The 23,208-nt window shown below is 39.9% G+C and overlaps 1 protein-coding gene across 16 annotated transcripts in view; it reads left to right on the top strand.

The window, feature by feature from the left end:
- LOC138966930 (FH1/FH2 domain-containing protein 3-like) overlaps window positions 1-22,601 on the top strand; it is a 172,747-nt gene extending 150,146 nt beyond the window's left edge. For 12 of the 16 annotated variants that reach the window (XM_070339343.1, XM_070339334.1, XM_070339350.1 and 9 more), the window contains 10 exons: window positions 1-156; window positions 1,136-1,321; window positions 2,479-2,598; window positions 3,269-3,430; window positions 3,821-3,939; window positions 4,756-4,830; window positions 5,306-5,498; window positions 6,476-6,593; window positions 9,130-9,294; window positions 18,999-22,601. In XM_070339343.1, the coding sequence (XP_070195444.1) occupies window positions 1-156; window positions 1,136-1,321; window positions 2,479-2,598; window positions 3,269-3,430; window positions 3,821-3,939; window positions 4,756-4,830; window positions 5,306-5,498; window positions 6,476-6,593; window positions 9,130-9,294; window positions 18,999-19,069 (1,365 nt within the window). In that variant the 3' untranslated portion in view covers window positions 19,070-22,601. Of the gene's footprint in view, window positions 157-1,135; window positions 1,322-2,478; window positions 2,599-3,268; window positions 3,431-3,820; window positions 3,940-4,755; window positions 4,831-5,305; window positions 5,499-6,475; window positions 6,594-9,129; window positions 9,295-9,746; window positions 10,162-10,386; window positions 10,410-16,430; window positions 16,485-18,998 lie in introns of all 16 variants that reach the window. The other 4 variants (XR_011455804.1, XR_011455795.1, XM_070339365.1 and 1 more) reach the window with 4 other exon arrangements.
- The last annotated feature ends 607 nt before the right edge of the window (window positions 22,602-23,208 follow it).

Below are 23,208 nucleotides of genomic sequence, written 5' to 3'. Positions count from 1 at the left end.
CTTCAAGACACTAGTGGCAAGAAAGAGATCACGGTGTTGGACACAAAACGATCCAATGCCATCAACATTGGTCTCACCGTCCTGCCGCCTCCTCGCACCATCAAGGCAGCCATCTTAAAAATGGACACCTCCATCATGAACAAAGAGGGTATTGAGGTCAGTTTGAGTCACGGTGTGAAATCCGTCTGACTTTAAAGTGGGCATTAATGGCCCAGTAAGAAGTGAGTTATTTCATCAAAGGAAGAGGGATGAACTGTTCTTGTCCTAATTATTGTCTGGCCATGCATTTTGGTCCAAAATTGTTTCAGTCTTTTCTGATTTTCCTTTGCACTACAGACTAACAGCTATAAGTCATCCTTCTAGTCAAACTTGAGACTAAGGGTAAAATGGTGAATAAGTTGGTGTGCTTATATGTTGAAAGTACAACAAAATTCACGAAAGCGGAGGAAGAAATTATATGCTTCAAAGGGCGGGGATGTAGCTCAGTCGGTAGCGCGCTGGATTTGTATCCAGTTGGCCGCTGTCAGCGTGAGTTCGTCCCCACGTTCGGCGAGAGATTTATTTCTCAGAGTCAACTTTGTGTGCAGACTCTCCTCGGTGTCCGAACACCCCCGTGTGTACACGCAAGCACAAGACCAAGTGCGCATGAAAAAGATCCTGTAATCCATGTCAGAGTTCGGTGGGTAACACGAAAATACCCAGCATGCTTCCTCCGAAAGCGGTGTATGGCTGCCTAAATGGCGGGGTAAAAACGGTCATACACGTAAAAGCCGTCGGAGTTTCAGCCCATGAACGAACAAACAAACACAAACATAATGCTTCAAAGCTTGAATCAGTCTTTCCTGCATTATATATATTTTATAAGTGTGAGTGTTTGAGATTTACTCAGAACTTCTGAAACATTCTCTTGTTTTGTTGAAACCTTTTCTGTAAGCAGAGGTAGGAGAAAGCATGACTATCATGTGTATGTGCTCTGAGTGAGCAGCTAGTGGACAGACAGCTGCGCAAACTTCTATTTAGGAAACAAACACATTGATACTTTCAGCTCTGGCATTTCAGAGCATTATTAGTATCACAAAGCAAATATATAAACCACTGCACATCAATTCATCTTGTTATGTGTATTTGTCCTCAGAAAATCCTGCAGACGATGATCCCGACAGAAGAGGAGAAGGCCAAGATCTTAGAGGCGCAGATGGCCAACCCCGACATCCCCCTGGGCACCGCCGAACAGTTCCTGCTCACCCTCAGCTCTGTCTTTGAGCTGGAGGCGCGTCTCCATCTCTGGCTCTTCAAGCTGGACTATGAGACGCTGGAACAGGTGAGCTGCGTTAATGGCTTTCCTGGTGTGTATAATGTCAATAGGTTTTGTGTTGGAGTGAAATTGTCTACAATGCGCTGATTTGAAAGGGAGGGGATTTATTTTGTATTTTGCTGTATTTGGAGTGACAGCATTGCATGCCGAGAATGGTGGGTTTTTTTTACCAATATGTCTGAAGGAGGTTTTGATTAGGCCAAAAAAAAAATAGGTCTGTTTACGGTAACATAGGGTGAAAAAATAGGGTCGGTAGGTCGGCTTTTTTTTTTTTTTTTTTCTTTTTTTTTTTTCTCTCCCCTCTCTATGATGTTTCACAGTTCATTTCTTCTCATCAATCCCTGTTTTTGCCCAACATAACTATAAACAGTACTTTGAGCTTACCTCCCTTCTGTCTGCTGTTTGAGCGCAAACAGCTCTATTTTGGATGCGTTTTTTTTTTTTTTTTCAGACGATCCAAAAAAAAGATTAGGGTTGGGCCTAAAAACTAGGGTCGGTCGGGTTACCGTAAACAGACCTTTTTTTTTTTGGCCTTATAGAGAATGGAGAGTATGTGTTCCTGGTGTTCACTCGGATACACATTCACGATTTTTTGTTTGTTTTGGGGGGGGGGCTGGGGCTGGGAATAAGGAGTTGGGTGATAAGCTCTTCTTCTTCTTCGGTCATTGGCTGAAACTCCCAGATTCACTCATGATTTTGCACAAATGGTTTTTTATGTGGACAACTGTTTTTAACCCTGCCATTCAGGCAGCCATGCGCCGATTTCGGAGGATGCATGCTTTGTATTTTTGTGTTTTTTTAACTCGCCAAACTCGTGACATGAATTACATGATTTGTCCATGCGTATTTGGTATTGTGCTTGCGTGTACACACGAAAGGGGATAAGGCACTAGCAGGTCTGCACATAAATTGACCTGGGAGATCGAAAAAATCTCCATCCTTAACCCACCAGGGCCAGCGTCTTATCCACTAGGCAATTGAGATATTAAGTTAAACACGTACTGTCCATTGTCAAGTCATGTACTGCTGAGTAAAAACTACACTGCAACTTGATCATGACTTGTTGTTAACAAGTACGTGTGAGGTGAGTTTATGAACGGTCAACAATTTTTTCAGACATATATAGTCAAGTGTTAATGTGAGTGACGTTGTGCTGTGTGCAGGAAGTGGCAGAGCCCTTGATGGACCTGAAGAAGGGCCTGGAAGAACTGCACTCCAACAAGACCTTCCGCTGCATCCTGTCTGCTGTCCTGGCCATCGGAAACTTCCTCAATGGCACTTCTGTAAGAATCTACGGCCGTTTGTTCATGCGATCCAACTGATTTCCATAGTTATTCTTTCTCTTTTTCTCTGTGTCTGTCTCTCACCTCACCTCTCCAAATCTCCCTCTATATCTCCTTAGCCTACGGTGTTGCACAGTATCTGTACTTTCAAAGTACATTATGAAACTTTGCTTTAAAGTTACTGACCTTGACACTTCAAGGTGCACGGAGCTTTCAGTCATGCCTTGTAGCATGCTACGTTTTAAGACAAATAAAAAGCTACGCTTTTACGCCAAGCTTTAAATTGCTATGCTCAAACAAATAATCGCAAGCATACAACAGTTCCCATTTTTTATGAGTCCTGGAATACATTTCTGCTTCTCACTCTGTGTAGCGGTCAGAATATGGGCAATAAAACATTGTCTACACTGAAAAGACAAACTGAAGACACTCTTTAATGGACATTCTCATGTTTCTGCTTTCTAAATAAACTTTGTCAAAATGTATACTCTTGAGCGAGATGGGGTAGATGCGGATGTGGGAATACATTTTAGACATTGCTATACACCATTTGCTACACTGAAAATTAAAACAAAAAATCTAAATTGTTACACTTGAGGCTTTATAAGGGTTTGCAGATCTGCAGAATGCACAGTAAAGATTTTTTTCAATAAGGTTTTCATGTTTGCAGGCAAGGGCGTTCAGCATATCGTTCCTGCAGCGAGTACCAGAGGTGAAGGACACGGTCCACAAGCACTCCTTGCTGTACCACCTGTGTACCATGATCATCGAGCAGTTCAAAGACACCACAGACCTCTACTCCGAGATTGGCCCCATCACACGCTGCTCCAGGGTAAGCAAGGAAGAAAACGTTAACCTCAAAATCAAAAACCAAGAATGGTAGGTAATTGGAACGTAATTAGATTCTGAACTTTGGAACATTGGCAGTCGATCTGTTTTGGGATTTTTTCAACCTCAAATTAAAAAAAAAAGTTTAGAAGAATGTACTAAACTTCAAGGAAGAAAAAAAAAAAGAAGCTCTCATTGTTTTTTTTCCAGAGGTTTATGATGAAAGAATGAAGACTTTATCCAATATCAGGAACAGGAACTTTCAATTAGAAAACAATTGATGGTATAGTGAAGAGAAATGGGAATTCTCGCTAAAAATAAAACGTTGCAAGGAGCATGGGTTTGTTGATAGAAGGTTCCGAGTCTGAAGCATAGTTTCTATTCTTATCTGCAGATTGACTGGGAGGAGACGACCAAGAAGCTGGACAAGATGGAGTACGAATGCAAGGCATCCTGGGATCATTTACGTGCAATCTTGAAGCACGACGGTAGCTCCACAGACCTCAAGGGAAAGTGAGTGAACAGAAAAATAAGAGTTGGATTCAGTTGGGGTTTTGTTTTGTTTATTTCTATACTGGTGCCTTTTGTTTTGAAAAAAAACCCTGATTGGACTGTATACAAACTGAGGAGAATGTTTTATAAAAGGTGGATTACAATCATTCTAGCAAGATGTTTCAGACCCCCCGCGGGTTAGGGGGAGTCCCATATTGGTTGGGACGAGAAAGAATTTACCCGATGCTACCCAGCATGTCGTAAGAGGCGACTAACGGTTCTGTTTCTCCTTTTACCCTTGTTAAGTGTTTCTTGTATAGAATATAGTCAATGTTTGTAAAGATTTTAGTCAAGCAGTATGTAAGAAATGTTAAGTCCTTTGTACTGGAAACTTGCATTCTCCCAGTAAGGTCATATATTGTACTACGTTGCAAGCCCCTGGAGCAATTTTTTGATTAGTGCTTTTGTGAACAAGAAACAATTAACAAGTGGCTCTATCCCATCTCCCCCCTTTCCCCTATCCCATCTCCCCCCTTTCCCCGTCGCGATATAACCTTGAATGGTTGAAAACGACGTTAAACACCAAATAAAGAAAGAAAGAAAGAAAGAAAGATGTTTCAGTAAAATTTGCATTAATCAGTGAATCATTGAGTTTTTTAGTCAAGTACATCAGTGTACACTGTCTTATTTGTACATCATTATGGGCCAGCTTTGGCCACCTTGATTTGATCAAATTGACATCAAGAATGGATCGAGACTGAAGGAATACAAAACATGTACCCACCTATAGCTAGACCTGAGGCATGCTTCAAGTGTCTTCTCTGCCGTGTGTTTCAGGATGTCACTGTTCTTGGCTGATGCAGCAGAGAGAATCATGTTGTTGCAAATCATCCACAGACGTGTCTGGAACAGGTAAATCAGTTCGATTATTTTCAAGGTTTAACTGCTTTGTAGTCGCTGTGCTCATTCTGTGCAAAAATGCCAGTTTGAGGTGCCTTCATGATGTGTTTCTTAAATTCAACAATTGGAATATATATATATATATGTTGTTAGTTTTTCGCTGTTTTGCCATTATGTGTCTTCATTTTATAGCAAGGGCTGGGTACAGGGAATGCCCAGAGTGAACCCTGTAGTACTGTTCTTAGCTACATGTATTAGAAAGTTTAGTTCGAATTTGAGTTCAAGATTAGATTTTTAATAGTATCAGGTATGGCACACTGTATGTATTGTGTGCGCTTGTTTTGTTATCAAACAATAATGTGTGTACGTGCCTCGCTGAAGTTTGAGGTTCTTTATTTTCTTAAATGATCACAGGGGTTAGACTATCACACTGTAGGTAGCAGAAAACTTAATGCTTCTCTGTTACTAAACTCTTTGCTTGTACCAGGTACCGCAAACTGCTGCTGTACATGGGCTTACCCATGCACGAAGCCAAGGACATGAAGATCAACCAGTTCTGCAAGGTGGTGAGCGAGTTTGCCTTGGAGTACCGCACAACCCGCGACAAGGTGCTACACATGATTGAGAAGAAAGCCAACCAGCGCGAGAGGAAGAAGACACGCGGAAAGATGATCAATGAGGTAAGAAGAATTTAAGTTTGTGGGGAGTTGGGAGAGGAGAGGAGAGGAGAGGAGAGGAGAGGAGAGTCGAGAGGAGAGGAGAGGAGAGGAGAGGAGAGGAGAGGAGAGGAGAGGAGAGGTGAGGAGAGTCGAGAGGAGAGGAGAGGAGAGGAGAGGAGAGGAGAGAAGAGGTGAGGAGAGTCGAGAGGAGAGGAGAGGAGAGGAGAGGAGAGGAGAGGATTTGCCTGTGACAGGACAGAGGGGGTAGGGTGCTGGAAGATTGAGCTTTGGGGGGGGGGGGGGGAAGGGGGGGGGGAGGGGGGGGGGTTGAAGATGCTGGTTATTATTATGGAAGATTTTGTAGTAACTGTGGGTTTTTTTGTTTTTTTTGGTGGTTTTTTTAAATGTGTAAAACATACTAATTGGTCTGATCTTGGGGGTGTTGTAAACATTATTTATAGTTTCAGGGGATACAATTGCAGTGAAATGTAGTAATGGTATCATATATAGTTACAAGAGGAATTGCATTGCAGACACAAGGTTTTGGTGGAATTGCGTTGGAAAATAGGGAAAACAAGGTAAGGGGAGATTAATACCTCTTCTAGAATGTAGTGCTTCATCGATCTGCCCCTTACTGCATGATGAAGGCTGGTATCTTCACTGAAATTAGACTTGGAACTGGGAAATTTCATAATTAAGATTCATGGCACTAAAATGTAGACACAGGAATATCCCAACTAACACCTAGAGGCTGGGTAATGCATCAAGCATGTACAGTGGTTGGCAAAGGTTGGTTGGTTGGTTGTTGGATTTTTCATGTCTCTTAAAGCTATTTTGGTAGGCAAAGGCTGCTGGCATGATTCTGTGGGGACTGAACTCAGCTAAAGCATGTGAGCAGAAATAAGTGGTTTGAAGTGTCTTCACTGCGATAAGACTGACAGTAACGTTACTCCTAGTTATGCTTGAACTGATGAGATTGTGTGTGTGTGTGTTGCCAGACGGAGAACTTTGTGAGGTCCAACAAACAGGACGAGCAACTGCACAACCTGCTGAAGAACGGCTACACCAGTGCCGACGAGTCACGCTTCCCGGGACAGAAGAGCAGGAGGAGGAAGGGTAAGAAACTTCTATAAGTATTTGATAAACAAGGGAAGTAAGTGCTCTATATGCATATGACATGTGTAATAGAGTAAGTGAGAGTTATGCGGAACCAGTCTCCTGGCACCTGAGAGAATACAGTACTCCTCGGATAAGGTGACCCCCCTTGGGACCAAAAAAAAATCGTGATCTTATCCGAGGGGCACGTTAACCGATCCTCGGATAAGATCAATTTCAGAAGAAAAAATTGATCTTATCCGAGGAGATCAGAGTTTAGTTTGAGGCCTCATAAAAGACTTCCCGCCAATTGAAAGTCAATGACGTAATAATGGGCAGATCCAGAGAGAGACACACACTGACATACATAATGACACTGACACAGAGACCATCAGCTGCGAGAGAGAGAGAGAGGGAGGGAGAGAGAGAGAGAGAGAGAGAGAGAGAGAGAGAGAGAGAGAGAGAGAGAGAGAGAGAGAGAGAGAGAGAGAGAGAGAGGAGGTGAGGTAAGACAGACAGACATAGAAAGAGAAGAGAGACACAGACAAACTGATCATGACAGACAGAGATAAAGAGAGCAGACGAAGAGAGAGACATAGAGTTAAAAAGAGGGAGATCGAGAGAGAGAGAGAGTAGGGGGGGGGGGGGAGGAGGAAATTGAAAGGAAGAGAGAGAGAGAGAGAGATTGGAGGCTGAGAGAGAGAAAGAGACATGATAGAAGAGAGAGAGATGGCCAGAGGGGCAAAGATAGAGAGAAAGAGAGAGAGGAGAGGGGTCGGAGACTGAGAGTGAGAGAGAGACAGACAGACCAGACAGAAACAGAGACCATGAGAGAAGAGAGAGAGGGGGAACGAAAGAGAGAGAGAGAGAGAGAGAGAGAGAGAGAGAGAGAGAGAGAGAGAGAGAGAGAGAGAGAGAGAGAGAGCTTCCAAATATCTCAAATCTTCAACAATGTCTTTTATTTTGGCCTAAAATTGGCACTACTCAAATATCGCTTATGGCATTCATTACAACATGAGGTCAATTCTAGCCTCATGCACCTCTGCAGAAGGGGAGCGGGCACACTGCAGTTACATCTGTCATCATCCACGGGTCTCACTCTGTCAAAGTGGTTTCCGTTGGCAATTTTGATTGGTTCAGCGACTTTTTTGGCGGGAACTATTTTCCAAGTTTTATTTGCGAAAGATTTCCTCATCCTCATCCTCTTTGGGGTAAAATAATCGGGCCAAATAATCTGATGACGTTTACATTTGTGCGTCACTTCTCTTTTGACGTCATATGGAAAAAAAACCTCTGTCAAGGCCGCAAAAATTGGGAGATTTTTTTCCGTTTCAGTTTCGCTTGATCTTTAAGCGGTAGTCTTCTGCATTTAGAGACCAGAACGGGGGTCACCTAAAAAGAGGTGTTCCCGTATCCGAGGTCACGCTAAGCGAGGTTTTCTTAGTCATACAAAGAAGGCTTTAGGTCGGGACCAACACCCTGATTGATGTTATCAGAGGTCAGACCTTAAACGGTAGTGACGTTAACCGGGGAGTACTCTAACAAGCATTGAAATGAACAAGAGACTTTTATCTTCAAGCTAGTCTATTAGTTGACATCGCGCAACAGCCACATTTGTCAGCTGCTGTAAATATAACCAATTGTACGAAACTCTCAACTAACCTTTGAAGGCTAAGCCAGTCAAACAGAAGTGAGTTTGAATTAATTTGTTTAGCCCTATAAAGATCTGCTTTGCTGAACACAAAGGTTTGCACAAGCATACAAGGAGACAAGAGCAGTGAGACCCAGCTGTCCCAAACAGTGTTTCACCGGCAGTCATTGAACTTTTGAGCTAGAAATCGCTCAGTGCTTCAAGGCAGACAGACAACTGCAAAGTATAACTGCTGTGACGAAGGGGGACTACTGGGACACCCTGTCACATACTGACATTGCCTAGCGAGACTGATTTGCATGTGGAAAGAGTAAGGGCACAGCTCAAGGGAAGCAACTGTTCTGTTTCATGTGGAGAAGGGATATAGCTCCTTCATTTTTCAGGCTGGGGAATTTTCCTTGGATCCACGAATATCAGAGGAAACCTGATTGTTTTTCCGAGGAAGAAAAATAACCTCAGAGGAAAAAAAAATACTATCACTGTGAGAGGGAATGTGTGTGTGAAGTAAAAGTCTAATTTTCACTCTGGATGAAAAGATCACTTTATATAGACTTAGTATGCAAGTCCTGATCAATCTACATTATCCAAAAATAATTAAATTTCCTACCAGGAGAGGCCTCCTCATACCCTTCAAAAATGCCCCAAATTAATTGCCCCTACAACCCACCTTTGGCGGCCCATGGATCCCGGCCTATTTCAGAGTTTTTGCAAGACCGCAGTTCCCCAGCCTGATTTTTGAGGGAAGGTAATAAGTGCTTTCCCTGAAACATCATTTGTGTTTGTGAGGGTTGCTGAGAAGATGAGAATCTTTTTCTTTTTTTTTACGTCTCAATCAAAAATTGAGAAACATTAGTTTTGTTTTCTTTTGTCCTTGTAAATAATCCCAAAAATATTTATTTCCATTAGACGCTTTCTCACTGGGAACGTCATCACGCGGCGGAATGACCACAGACTCAGAGATGTACGACACGGGTGACGATGAAATCCTTGAGGCGTGTGTACGCACTGCAGCCACTCCCATCAACAAACCTAACCGCGAACGCAGGCGTTCCAGGAGCCAACGCAAATCATGTAAGCATTGATTTTAGGATGAGTGCTGGTGTTCCTGTTTTTTTCCTTTTTTTTTGGTTAAATTTTGTCTTATCTTTCATCACAGTTGAGTTGTCTGTGTAAAAATTGGGTAGATTTTCTTGCTGTAATTTGGCGCTAAGTAAAAATGGAGCTTTATAAATTGTTTCTCTCTTTGTGCACATTTTGGTCTCTTTGTAGAGGTGTGGTGATAGTAAATGGGCTTCATGATATCTTTTCCTCTTCGTTTTGGGTATAGCTTTGGTGAAAATGTTCCAGTACATTCATGTAACTCTTACTGCTCTCTTTTCTTTCTGTCTTTCATACGTTTTGTGAGCAATGTGTTGAGTATTCATTCTCTTTTGGTGTGCTCTGCATCAGAGTAAATTTGAAGACTTGCTTGTGAATCTTGGGGCCATCTTAAGTTACTATTGTCTGGAATGTGTTTCTGATAGGTGACATAACATCAGAAGAAATGCGACAGTAGATGAATTCTGGAAATAATTCTGTCGGGATTTGTATGGACTGTAAAAGAGTTGCATTTCTTGAAGCTGAGGCAAGGTAACTATATATAGCTTAGTGGAAATTACCATTGTAGACCTGCTGTTTGCGCTGCAGTAAATGATGAACTCAGATCTGCATGGTTTTTAAAGAAAATGGCTGTCCATACAGTGTCCGTTCAATACCATGCCGTTTTCTTTCGAAAAGAGATTGGAGTTCCTTATTTACTGTGACACATACAGTGTTTCCACTGGTAATTCCCACTGGGCTATATAAAGTTTACTTGCCTCACCTTAAAGAAAAACACAGGCCATAAAAAAACTGACGAGTTATTTCTGAACATTGTCTATTAAAACTCATTGTCTTAAGGTATGTTTTCTGTTCCTTTTGTTTTGTTTGTTTCTTCTTTTTTTAAAAGCTTGGATTTTCAAGTTAATATGCTCTTTTTTTTTTAATTTTCGAAAGTGAACAACTAATCTTTTCAGTTCTTGAGAAGAAAAGGGATATCATTTGAGAAAAGGCTGTCTTTTGTCTTTTTTTTTCCTGTTTGGTTTTGGTCTGACTTTTGAAGGCCAAATTTTTGTTTTCTTTCAGCTTTTTGGGATAGTGATTACTAGGTAAAATGCTTGTTTGGTGTCCGTGACAGCGTTTTGTTGAGTTGTTGATTTGAGCTCCTAGACTTCTGATTTGCATTGCTGCAGTTCTAGGCATCTCATGCCTTTAGACTTTCATTTGTGTAGGTGGTTTTCTTTCAAAAAGTTTAACACTGTTTCAAGTCACAGGGCCTGTTTTGTGACATTGTCTTGTAGGCTCCAAGCCAGCATAGCCTACCGTGCACCCCCTCAGGATCCAGCTTCAGTAGGCTACATATGTTCATTAGGGTCTACTGAACACGTTTTATCAAGTTCGCCACGAAAAAAACTCATTCCCACTACTAAGGGTGCCCCCTCGAACGCTAAATTTATCTGTGAAATCACAACAATGCAGGGGTGCAAGGAATGAACAGAGAACCCCTTTTTTGAAATCAAAACAGTTAAGTTGATCATAAATCTTGTGAAAAATACCTGTTACAGTGTTCAATGTTTGATAGGTTGGCTGTAGTGATGCTTGATAGGCTCAAACCGTCATTTTCACAGTGCGCAAAGCTTGTCAACTTTGATGAGTAAAAGGTTTCAACAAATTTGGGTTTTCTGTTTCATTTTTTAGAAACAACAATGCCTTTGGATAATTTCAAGCCACATTTGAAATTCCTGAGAGGATTTGTTGCGACACCAGATGAGATATTTCTCCCCTACCCCCTAAACGTGAAATTTTACGAAAATGTCAAAAAAACATTTCTCATCAAATATTCACTATAACTTCTCACTGTTCTCCAATACAATAACAAAAGTAATCACATTGACAACTAAAACAGTTCTTTTGTCCATCTTTTGATAGAACTAAAACATTATTATTGTCTTTTCAATACACACACACACACACACACATACACATACACACACACACATAAACACACACACACATACATACACATACACACACACACACACGTTCAATCTAAGACTGTTTTAAGAGCAAGAAAGTCAAGCTCACAGGACAAGTTAGTCCGATTCACAGCCAGATTCAGATTCTGAGTCCATTAAGGAACAGTGGTACCTCCGTCTCTGCTTCATCGTGGACCTCACTGAGCAGGCTATCAATAACTGTCTGTGGGAGAACCAACTCTTCATTTTCTTCAGTCCACAGAGGCTCAAGGATTCCATTCTAACTGTCCCTTACATATAATGCTCTTGCTTCATAGTTTCCATATTAAAGATAAATTAACATAAGATTTAGAAAGACAATCTAAGAAATGTAAAAGACAATCTCTTCATGTAAGTGCAGAATGTTTGCTCATAAATGCAAATGTCTTATGAATCAATTTCAGCTTTATAGAAATAACATGAAAAAGTCATTGCACAGAATTTTAAAGAAAAGTTGTGCATCTTCCTCCTTCTCTCCTTCCTTGTGAACCTCATTGAGCAGGCTATCAATAATTGTCTGTGAGAGAACCAACTCTTCATTTTCTTCAGTCCAAAGAGGCTTAAGGATTCCATTGTTCAGCATCCTTCTATGACCATCAGCGGGGTTGGGAATCTCTGGGAGTGGCAGGTGAGCGCGCTTCCATGTGGCTGTCTGGTAGTTGGCCCTTCTTGCATGTTGTTTGAGGCTTTTGTGGCAGGGCAGAAATGTGAGCAATGTGATTTCTCCTAGCCGGCCAGCATAATGCAAGAGAATGAAGAACATGTCGCTCTCTGGGCTCTTTATTTGATGGTCTTTTGATCAACATATGAGGGTATGACAGTGCCGCCTCAACTTTAACAAAAAGCCGGATATTGTTTTGAGTTTGTTTGTTTTTTGGGTTTTAATGTCCCTTCAGCAGATGCTAGCTGCTATTCGAGACCCCCTGCTGAGTCAAGCTGCTTCTGCGCAAATGTGGCGAGGTCAATGTTCAGATCCGCTCGAATGACTCCACCTGAGTCACGTTTCTCCACCAGCATCTGGCGTACTGCATCGCCACTGTGACACCGTAGATTGAGCATTTGAACTTCTACAGCACATCCAGCTCTTTGTTCATCTCCCATGATTCTCCCATTCTTCTGAACGTTTTCACAAACTTGGGTTTCTGCTGCAGGATTTTGACCGGATACCTTTCCCTTTCCTTTCCATTGAAGGCGCTGACTGAGTCACAGCCAGTAAAGGCGAAGAGAGAAAGCAAGACAGAACAGTGAGGTCGCGTGAGTTCTTCTGCAAGGGTAGCGATGTTGAGCAAACGTTTCCTATTTGCTTTGCCCGTGTCAAAGAGCAATGTGATTTCTCCTAGTTGGCCATCATAATGCAAGAGAATGAAGAACACGTCGCTGTCTGGGCTCTTTATTTGATGGTCTTCTAGCCTTTGTGAAGGCTCAGGTACCAACAAGGTTTCGACAGATCTGCTTGCAAGTCTATGAGTTCTTGCAAAGAAAACAGATTTCGTCTGGAGTATAGATGAGGGGTTCTGGTGACAATTTGTTTTTCTTCTGGAGACAGCATGAAGAGACCGGGTGGCAGCCTTCTTGTCAAATGACGGAAAAAAGTCGCAATTCATAAGATTTCTGTTGGAGGTTTGGAGCAGGGACGCCATGGCAGACAAACTCAAAGGCAGGAATGTTGTTCTGGTCAGCAAGGGCAAGGCATACACGCTCACATCATCTGGTGGCACCAAGACAGAAAGGTAACTACTGAATGATCTCACATCCAGCCAAGAAGAAATGGACTCAAGAATCATCTTGTACTGCCAGTGTGGCCTTCAAAAAGGCTACAAGACCATCAAAGTAAAGAGTCCATACAGCGACGTGTTCTTCATTCTCTTGCATTATGCTGGCCAGCTAGGAGAAATCACATTGCTCTTTGACACGGGCAAAACAAATAGGTAACGTTTGCTCATTATTGCTGCCCTTGCAGAAGAACTCCCGCGACCTCACTGTTCCGTCTTGCTTTCTCTCCTCGCCTTTACTGGCTGTGACTCAGTCAGCGCCTTCTATGCCACAAAAGCCCCAAACAACATGCAAGAAGGACCAACTACCAGACAGCCACATTGAAGCGCGCTCACCTGCCACTCCCAGAGATTCCCAAACCCACTGATAGTCATGGAAGGATGCTGAACAATAGAATCCTTAAGCCTCTTTGGACTGAAGAAAATGAAGAGTTGGTTCTCTCACAGACAATTGTTGATAGCCTGCTCACCGAGGTTCACGAGGAAGGATAGAAGGAGAAGGAGGCAACACTGTTCCTTAATGGACTAGACGATTCACTTGAATATGAATCTGACTGTGAATCGGACGAACTTGTCCTGTGAACTTAACTTTCTTGCTCCAAAAACAGTCTTAAGATTGTGTGTGTGTGTGTGTGTGTGTGTGTGTGTGTGTGTGTGTGTGTGTGTGTGTGTGTGTGTGTGTGTGTGTGTGTGTGTGTGTGTGTGTGTGTGTGTGTGTGTGAAAGAAAAGTTGACAGAGTTTTTTGCAATGACTTTTTCATGTTATTTCTATAAAGCTGAAATTGATTCATGAGACATTTGCATTTATGACTAAAATTCTGCACTTACACGAAGAAACATTAGTTCTTAGATTGTCTTTTTTATGTTAATCTACCTTCTATATGGAAACTATGAAGCAAGAGCACTATATGTAAGAGACAGTTAGAATAGATGTCTATATCTGAACATTTTGTTTTATTTTTTACATTTCAGTCTTGAAAAGACAATAATAATGTTGTAGTTCTGTTAAAAGATGGACAAATGAACTGTTTTGGTCGTCAATGTGATTACTTTTGTTATTTGATTGGAAAACAGTGAGAAGTTATCATGAATATTTGAAGAAAAATGTTTTTTGACATTTTCCTAAAATTTCACGTTTAGGGGGTAGGGGAGAAATATCACATCTGGTGTCGCAACAAATCCTCTCAGGAATTCCAAATGTGGCTTGAAATTATCCAAAGGCATTGTAGTTTCTAAAAAATGAAACAGAGAACCCAAATTTGTTGAAGCCTTTTACTCATCAAAGTTGACAAGCTTTGCGCACTGTGAAAATGACGGTTTGAGCCTATAAAGCATCACTACAGCCAACCTATCAAACACTGAACACTGTAATAGGTATTTTTTACAAGATTAAAGATCAACTTAACTGTTTTGATTTCAAAAAGTGGTTCTCTGTTCATTCATTGCAACTGTGCATTGTTGTGATTTCACAGATAAATTTAGTGTTCGAGGGGGTACCCTTAAACAAAGGGGCATAAGTAGTAGTGGGAATGAGTTTTTTCGTGGCGAACTTGTCAAAACGTGTTCAGTAGACCCCAATGAATATCTCTAGCCTACTGAAGCTGGATCCTGAGGGGGGTGCACGGTAGGCCTAGCTGGCTTGGAGCCTATTGCTTTCGGTTATGCCGAAAATGACTTGCTTAACCAGACGTTTTTGTTTCTGCTCAGCGCATGACTGCATTCTTTGGTTATATAATTTTTTTGATTTTGGGGGGCAAAAAAGAACAAATAGCAAGGAAGCATTATCGAAAGAAAGATAAACACCAACAAAATGTTACATGTAATTAGGGTATGCATTTTCCAGGCCAAATCTAATTTTTACTTTATCAAAGTCTGGATACAAAAGGGTGAGATACTTTACAAACTGACCAAGAATAATGAATTTTACAGCAGGAAGATGAATCAATACCACTCTATCAATTCCTCTGTAAGAAGCATGATATGCTTTTATAGCAAAACTTTTAAGAGCTCATTTTGTTAAAAAGGCACAGGAAAAAATAACTGTACAGTCACTATATTTGTTGTCGATCACTTTAATGTTGTAGATCTTTCAATCACTCGCATCACTGAGTAGTAAAGACTACAAAGCGTAAGTGTTAAAAATTGGGTGTTTATGGTGCACAGTCAATATGCTTGGGAAGACTCACATATATTTGTGTCTCTGTGTTCCACTTAATTGGTGACTGAGGCATATGATGATACTGATTATGCTTCTGGAGTAAAAGTGGCTAATAAATTGTCTACAAGTGGAAAGAGATAAAATATACAGTAACCCAGATCAATTATAATTATGTGCCTCACCAGAATTTCTGTAGTATAGTATTAGTATGGTAATGGTAACTGACATACTCGGAAGTTGTATGTGCCTGCAAGACAGTGTTTGTTGTACATGTAATATTTCACGAATTTGGATGTTTTGTCTTCTTGTTTACACTATCTTGTTGAAAGCTTTTGATGTGCTTTATATATTATAGTTGTTGGCTTCATCAGTTTCTTGTCGACTTGTCAGTTATGATTGACAAGTACACCTCTTTTTGATGAATTGCTCTCTTTCCTTGTTTTCAGTTTCTTTTTGTCAATTTTTAATTTTTTTGTTTACTGAGAGTGAGAGATTTGCTCTGAATTGCTGTTGTAGTCCTCTATAGAAGCATTTGCTGTCATCTCTTCTTTTTGTTGTGTCCTTTTTCCAGCGTGGGAACAAATTGGGGATGTAACACTGATATTGAGGGTGTGGTCAATTAAGCCCGGGTGGGAGGGAGGGGAGCATGTTAGTTTTATTAACAATTGTCTTGCAGATTTCTGTTTGTTCGGAGTTTTGTTTCGTTTTGATTTCCTGTTTGGAGTTAGTCATGTCTGGTTTGTATCTCAGGTATGGTCAAACCTGGAGCACGCAAGGATATATATATATAGTCTAGAAAGTCAAGACTTTCAAAACATATCCAAGCTCGAATGTGAGAAGTTTTATTTGAATACAAATAAAAACATTTACGTGCGTAATAATCACACAAAAATTGAAGTTGAGGTGTTGATTATTAGCAGAAAAGCAACTGATAGTCTTTTGAATGATTTGGAAACTCCATTGAAAAAAAAGAAACAATTTCAAAATGTGTTTAATCAACTGAATTGAGTGAGACCTTCAAAAACAATTTCAAAATGAGTTTGAAAACTCGAGCACAAGAGCTTGGAAGTGTGTTGGGTGTCTGTTTATCAAGAAGGAATGATGGAACACTTCCAGAGAAGTTTCTGTGAGTTTTATGGTGATGATCTTATTCACTGACTGTTTTCCTCTGGTTTCCCTCTCCAGCCATCAGCAGTCTGTATTCTGATAGGTGAAAATAAGTCAGCGTTAAATACCATGGTACGGTACTTGTTTGAATCTTCCCCCTCCTCCTGTGAATGATTCCATGGTCTGCTGCCCCTTTCAGAGTGGTCCGCTCGCTCATTCGCTCTTTAGAATCTTTGTCCCTCCCCAATAATGACAGTAAGTCCCTGACGCCAGGTTTGCTGTTCGCTAATCATCCGTTTGAATTGCGTGGAGTCTGCACTCTAAGAATTTGTTAGTTAACAATTATTTCATTTTCATAAATTGAAGTGCCTGTCTGAAGTTATTTTATTTTATGGCAGTCATCACAAAAACTCTTTAACAAAGACTTTAATTAAGGAATGAATGCAACACTAAGTGAAAGAAACGTGTGGTTTGAATTGTTTTGGCCTCTTACAATTTCTAACATTTCTGATCCGCCAAATCTGTAGTTTGTGGCTTTGCCGGAGTAGAACTCGGATGGCATTTTATGCTTGAACTTTAAGTTTGTGTGCTGTGGCCAGCTGCTGATGCTGATTTGATCAAATCTTTTTCTTCACTCTATTTCCAAGCTAGGCTGTGCTTGATTTTGAAGAAAACTGATTTTTCCTCAAGAATCAGGCTGTTAAATGAATGGTTCAAAGAGAACAGTAGCTTCTTTATTGCCCTGCCCTTTTCAACAATGAAAAATGTCAACACTCTGAACATGATGCTTCTACCTGCATGCAAATCTAAATATACTGGTGCATTTGTGGTGTGTGCTGAATTTGAAAAAAAAAATCTGGAAAAATGTTGATGACTTGGGTGTTTATGATAATTATCTTGGTTCAAATTAAGTTGAGAATATTATCCTAGGAAAAATATCTGTGTCCCCGTATATCTCAATCTCCACCTTTTGTTTGTTTGCCTGGCGCATGTGTAGTGATAAAACTGCATCACAAACCACAGTTTCTCAGAAAGGATTCTTGCTTTGAGTTATCTGAATGTGTGATAACAATTACTTTGTTGATGTTGTTGCTGTTTGATTAACTAGGTTAGAATTTACCCAGGCAAGGAAAGCTTGTTCAGCTCACTTGAAATGTACCAGAAAGCAAGCAGTATGTAAGAAATGTTAAGTCCTTTGTACTGGAAACTTGCATTCTCCCAGTAAGGTAATATATTGTACTACGTTGCAAGCCCCTGGAGCAATTTTTTGATTAGTGCTTTTGTGAACAAGAAACAATTAACAAGTGGCTCTATCCCATCTCCCCCCCCCCCCCCCCCCCCCCCCCCCCCACCCTTTCCCCGTCGCGATATAACCTTCGTGGTTGAAAACGACGTTAAACACCAAATAAAGAAAGAAAGAAAGTGCCAGAAAGTATTGCTTTAGAGACCCAGAATTGATCTGTACTCACAATTATTTGCTTCAATTGAAAACAAACTAAAACCAAAAAAACAACAACCTGTACACAGAATTTTGTACCTCTTTCGTACTTTTCATAGGTCATAATACAAAGTACCATGTATCTGTAATTTGTTGTTTGTAAAATAGCAGTAGATTGATGGGTTTTTGATTTATTTTTTTGAGTCAGTTGTGTGACTATAGAAGCAGAGGAGGGTACTTATAACCAGGGTTTGTTCAGGTCAAGTAGGACGTACAGTACGTGAGCCCCTTTTAAATAATTAAGATCAAACAGGTCTTGAAAAGGAGGGAGTATCAAAATATAGAATATAGGTAAATTACAGAGATTATGAACTCAAAAACTGAAAAAGCATTGGTCTGAAGGGTCAAGGGTAGGGGGGGTTGTTGGTATTAAGTCAGGTCTTGAAAGGGGGTTCTAGTCTCTACTCAGTAAGAGAACATTCTTAATTTTCAGGTGAGTGTAAACAGTGTGTGGAAAGTTATGGCTAATTCATGATACATGGTGGAAGTTCTATTAAACAATGGATAAATACGTGCATAGCAAGTTTTAATTAACTGTGCTTTTAAATCTAATGGCACCATTGTGATCTTATGGAAGTACATGTAATTGGGGCTTGATGGAAAAGAATAAAAAGAAAGACAGAAAAATGCTTTTGAACTGCTTCTTTGTCGCACAATAAGACTAGCACATATAGGTATATAATCCATGCTAAATGTTTAGTTTTCATGTTAACAATCTTTGAACACCACAGCTAATTAACGATGATTGAAGTATTGTTTGTGTAACTTTGTTGGGTAACCTTTGAATTATGTAACAATATTGAAACTTACTTGTAATTTCTAACATATATATAACAGCTGTGGTTATAACAATTAGGAAAAAGTTTGTTTTTTACAATTAGTAGATGACAGTGTTGAACTTATAGAACTCTAGGGTTCAGTCTAAATGTGCATGCACAGGTACTGTACTCTTTTATTAACATGAGTAGTATATTGTCTGCTAGCGTACCTTAGATCACCCTTGTATGACAAATTCTTGGAGAACCCTGGGCAGTAAAATATTTTATGTTCTGCAGTCCTTTCCTGGGTGGGTTTCTCGATCTCTCCACACATTTAACGACCATGTCATTGCATCAATGATATTAACTGACATCTTTTTCCTGTTGCAGTGCGGCGAACACTGAAAACAGGATTGGAAGCTGACGAGATGAAGGTGGTGATGGAAGCGGCCCAGGTGTGAGGGGGGAAAGGGGGGAGGGTGGGTGAAAGGGGGGCTGTGGACGAGAAGAAAAAGACAGTCTGTGTGTGTGATTCATTGGACATTTTCTCCTCTCCGCTGCCTGTGGGATGGGAGATGAGGATGGGAGTGCCTGCTTTCTGCCGCCTGCGTTCTTGTAGCTGTGCCGTCGCTGATGTTAGTGCAAGCAACTCACGTCAAAGCTGTCTCCACCCAAGTCTTTCACTCTCCATTGTCTGGCTCTAGTAGGAGAATCTCACTTTTTTGTGGCTTAACTTTATTTTTTAGTCGTTTATCAGTGGTTTCAATTGTGAGATATAATGAGAACCATTATATACATCTATTTCAGCCAACTTGTTTCACCCGAGATCGAGTTTACTTGTGTAAGCCGTGCTGTTTTAGTCATAAGTTTTCTAGTATATTTTCTTTGGCAACATGTGCTGGATAGTTCATTTTTATACAAAAACTATTGATTTGAAATGCATCATGCTGCCTTAATTAATGAGATTGCGTCCAAAGAAGAAGTTGTATTTGTGCTACGCTTTGGTTTTGCTACTGAACGATCCCTCCAGACACTGTTTGAGTGTTGTTACATTAAAATTGGTGATGCTGATCGAATCATTATTATTTAAGCGCAAGTTGAAATTCTTTTTTGTGTGAAGGATGATGAAGTGATGTGAAGTCTGCATTGGTAAAAAATGCAAGCTGAAGGTTATTTAAAAGACTGTCTCACAAATCAAATTACCAACAGAACACATATTCTATATGCCACTGATAAAGCGAGAAAATAGTTGGAGGAAGATAAAACAAATGCTCAAATGGTGTCAGATTTGAAAGTATTCTGCAAACAATGCTGGTCGTTGTTTAGCTGTCGGACATTGAAAACAGTGTATTCAGTCTACTCGAAACTTGGTTTGGGATTGTTTGAAAATGTAAGAGGTTAGTTCAGCAACGTACAGATTTTTGTCAGTCTCCACAATGCCTAGTGTTGAGAAATGTTGTGTAGAGATTGAACTTTGTTATTGTGAGGTTTTGCAGCGTTTTGCTAGTTTAAGTTATGCCTGTGATATTATTCAATGCTTAGCCTTGCACAAAAACAACAGCAACAAACTCTTGAAGAATCAGGATGATTCAAAGTTTAATCTTTTAAACTTGATTAAAAACCGTCTACTGTTGAAGAACCATGTACTATGCACATCTGTACAAAACCATATTTTTGTAATAGAAAGGCTTTTACAAAAGCTGCTTCTGAGAATCTCATGGCTGTTATTTAGATGTCCAGAAATTTTGATGTGATGAGCTTTTTAGAGATCTTGTAAGCTGTTTTTGTGCGTCATAAACCAAGAGCACTTATAAACTCATATTTGGGTTGATTTTAGATTCAGAAATAACCATACGGCATAGAAATGTCTAACCCTACATTTTTCACCCGTTACCGCCTTATGTTGTAATGTCATGCAGGAACACCACTATAAGCTTCTAGCTTGTTGCTGTTTCTGTGAACTTTGTATACATGTCATGATTGTAACCTTTGTTAAAATAAACTTATGTTTAAACCAAGTTAAAAAAAAAAAAAATGTCTAACCTGAGCAAGAGTCTTTTGGGGGGAATATATTTGCCAAATTGTTGTGTTTGATTGTGTACTGTTTGGGTAAGGGGGAGGGAGAGTGAGGAGGGGGGCTTTCTGTCTTACGGACCAAGGACACTCACCGAATAACCTCTCCTCTGGATAGCAGATTTGTATTGAATTATTATCGCAATGATGAGACTTAATTTTGTACAGAGTGTGTAACCTCATCTGTGGTTTTCTTTATTTGCTGTTTATATGTGTGTCAGTCATGTTGAAAAACGAAAGTGCAATAACATTTTACAATCAACGAAAGTTTGATTTTGACTCTATTGTGTTCCTGTTCCGAGGCTCTTGTTCCATCAGCGGTGAAATTCACACTGGTGTCTTTATACGCTAGAACCTGTAACATTGCATACAACTGTTGTTTAGCTTGTTATTATGATCAGCAGTGCGTATATGCTGCCTCAGATAATTACTGGCCTGAAAACTGTACAGCGAGTCTTGACGCTTTGTGTAACCTTAATTCATGTGCCTGTGGGTCGTCTGATCTTGCCACAAGCTGGGTGTTGAGTTGATTCGGTGATCACCTTCAGCTTCTAGTCAATGAAACTGGAAACAGAATTAATAAAATAATTAAATCACCATGAACGAGGTATTTCACATTGTACTGGAAAAGTCATCATTTGAATAATTATTACAACTGCTCTTGTATCAATCGCATATGAAAAATTGCGCCGAAACAGTCTTTTGATAAGTTTGTTTGTTTGATTTTGCTGTGCTCATTTATCACAATATTGCTTCAGTAAATGTAAACAAAAGACAATCAGCTGCTTGTTGATATAATCTGCTTTAAAGTTTTGAGAGTTCAATTATGAAAATGTACCAGTATTCATATGATAGATACCATCTCATTGACAGTGGCAATTGCCATACTTCTATCAATGAGATTCTGTATATTATGTAGGTGGAAAATGATCTCGATGCTCCTAGCCAAAGCGTCATTGTGGCCTTTGAAAAACTCGTACTCACCTGTATAGAACTTAAACTTCAGATTATTTTCTTTATATATTGTCTTGCCTGTTTTGTATTCAAAAGTTGTCAACTCAACTGTTGCGGTTGCTTGATATTGAACAAGGTTGAACAGTTCATTCTGAAAATAGGCAAACAAAGAGCAAAATATTCTGTCATTAAATTTATGATGTGCTAGTTCATGTAATACTCATTAGAATGATCTCCTTTAACTTGATCGATAAGATTATTTTTCTGTTTCAAGGTCCTGAAAGTGTTTTCACGAGGATAATATTTTCATGCCAAGGAAGCTGTGACTTTTCTTTAGAATGAATCACTTGCTCACAGCGTTTGTTATACATTGCCCTTTTTCTTTCTTAACCCTTTTATTTGTCTTTCGCTAGCTGTTCATTACAGTGTTCAACTGAAGCAAAAAACGGAGTTATTCACATGTGTTCAAAATGCTTGTACAGACTGTATCATTCAAACACCAAGTAAAGTGATGATAACAAATGAAATGGGCATTTGCATTTCTGTAAAGATATATAAATCACATGTAAATGGTCATAATCATATTTAAAATTGCACAGTTGATCGCCTAATGAGCTCATTAACTTTTTTATTTGTTGTATTTTGTAACAAAGTTTTTTGATTTATTTGCATTGTGGTTGCTGTAGATCAAAAAATATATTTCTAGTCTGGAATTTCACACTTGACAAGAGAGCATTTTTCTACCATAAGCATCTGTTCAAGACTTAACATGAAAAAGATTGAAGAAATTGAACAAAAAGCTTTCTAAGAATCCAAGCTGCGTATATCTGACTGACGAGCAGTTGAACTTTTGTCTGATGTGGTATTGTATGTTTGCCATGTGTTGGCATGTGAAATGTAAACACCAGAATAAAGTTGAAAAAAAATTACAAGAGATTAATTAAAATAATTTTGCTAGTAAAATTGCATTATTGTTTTGTTACTAGAATTGAAAAGAAAGGAGACAGAATGTTTCTGAGCGTGTTTGTGTGGGTGTGGGTGTGTGTGTTATAAGGAAACCTGTTCTGAGAAAAATACCTTGCCTTAACAATAAAATATAAAGACAATTTAAAAAAAGTTAGTTACCAAATTTCACAATAGACGATGTTCGGAAATACTCTGTCCGGATTTTCAAGCAGTGTTGCAGAGTTAGCTCTGATGTATATGTTATGCAGTGGGGGCTTTGTATGACACCCTTTTCTTTCGAAAAATATGCATATTGAAGCCACGATTCACTGCCGGTTGCTTGCAGTGGTCACTGAAGCACGTGTTTTTTTAAACTCACATGACCTCAACAAAAACATGTGGTCAGCGAACACTGCAGGCCATGGATTTTTGCTGCAACTACATTCAATTCTACTCTGGTTGTATTGTTCTGTAAACCTCCTGTAAGGTGGAGTGGCCCTGTAAAGTTGAAACAACATAACATAAACATCAGAGTTGGTTGTTTGTCGCAATCCCATGTAAAAGCAGCAGTCAGCATCGTGCATTTCTATCGCACAATCTGGGGCGTTTACTATGCCACACCCCTTAA

This window comes from Littorina saxatilis, linkage group LG1 (assembly GCF_037325665.1).
Source record: "Littorina saxatilis isolate snail1 linkage group LG1, US_GU_Lsax_2.0, whole genome shotgun sequence".
In the NCBI taxonomy this organism is placed as follows: domain Eukaryota; kingdom Metazoa; phylum Mollusca; class Gastropoda; order Littorinimorpha; family Littorinidae; genus Littorina; species Littorina saxatilis.
This window is presented reverse-complemented; position numbering and strand designations above follow the sequence as displayed.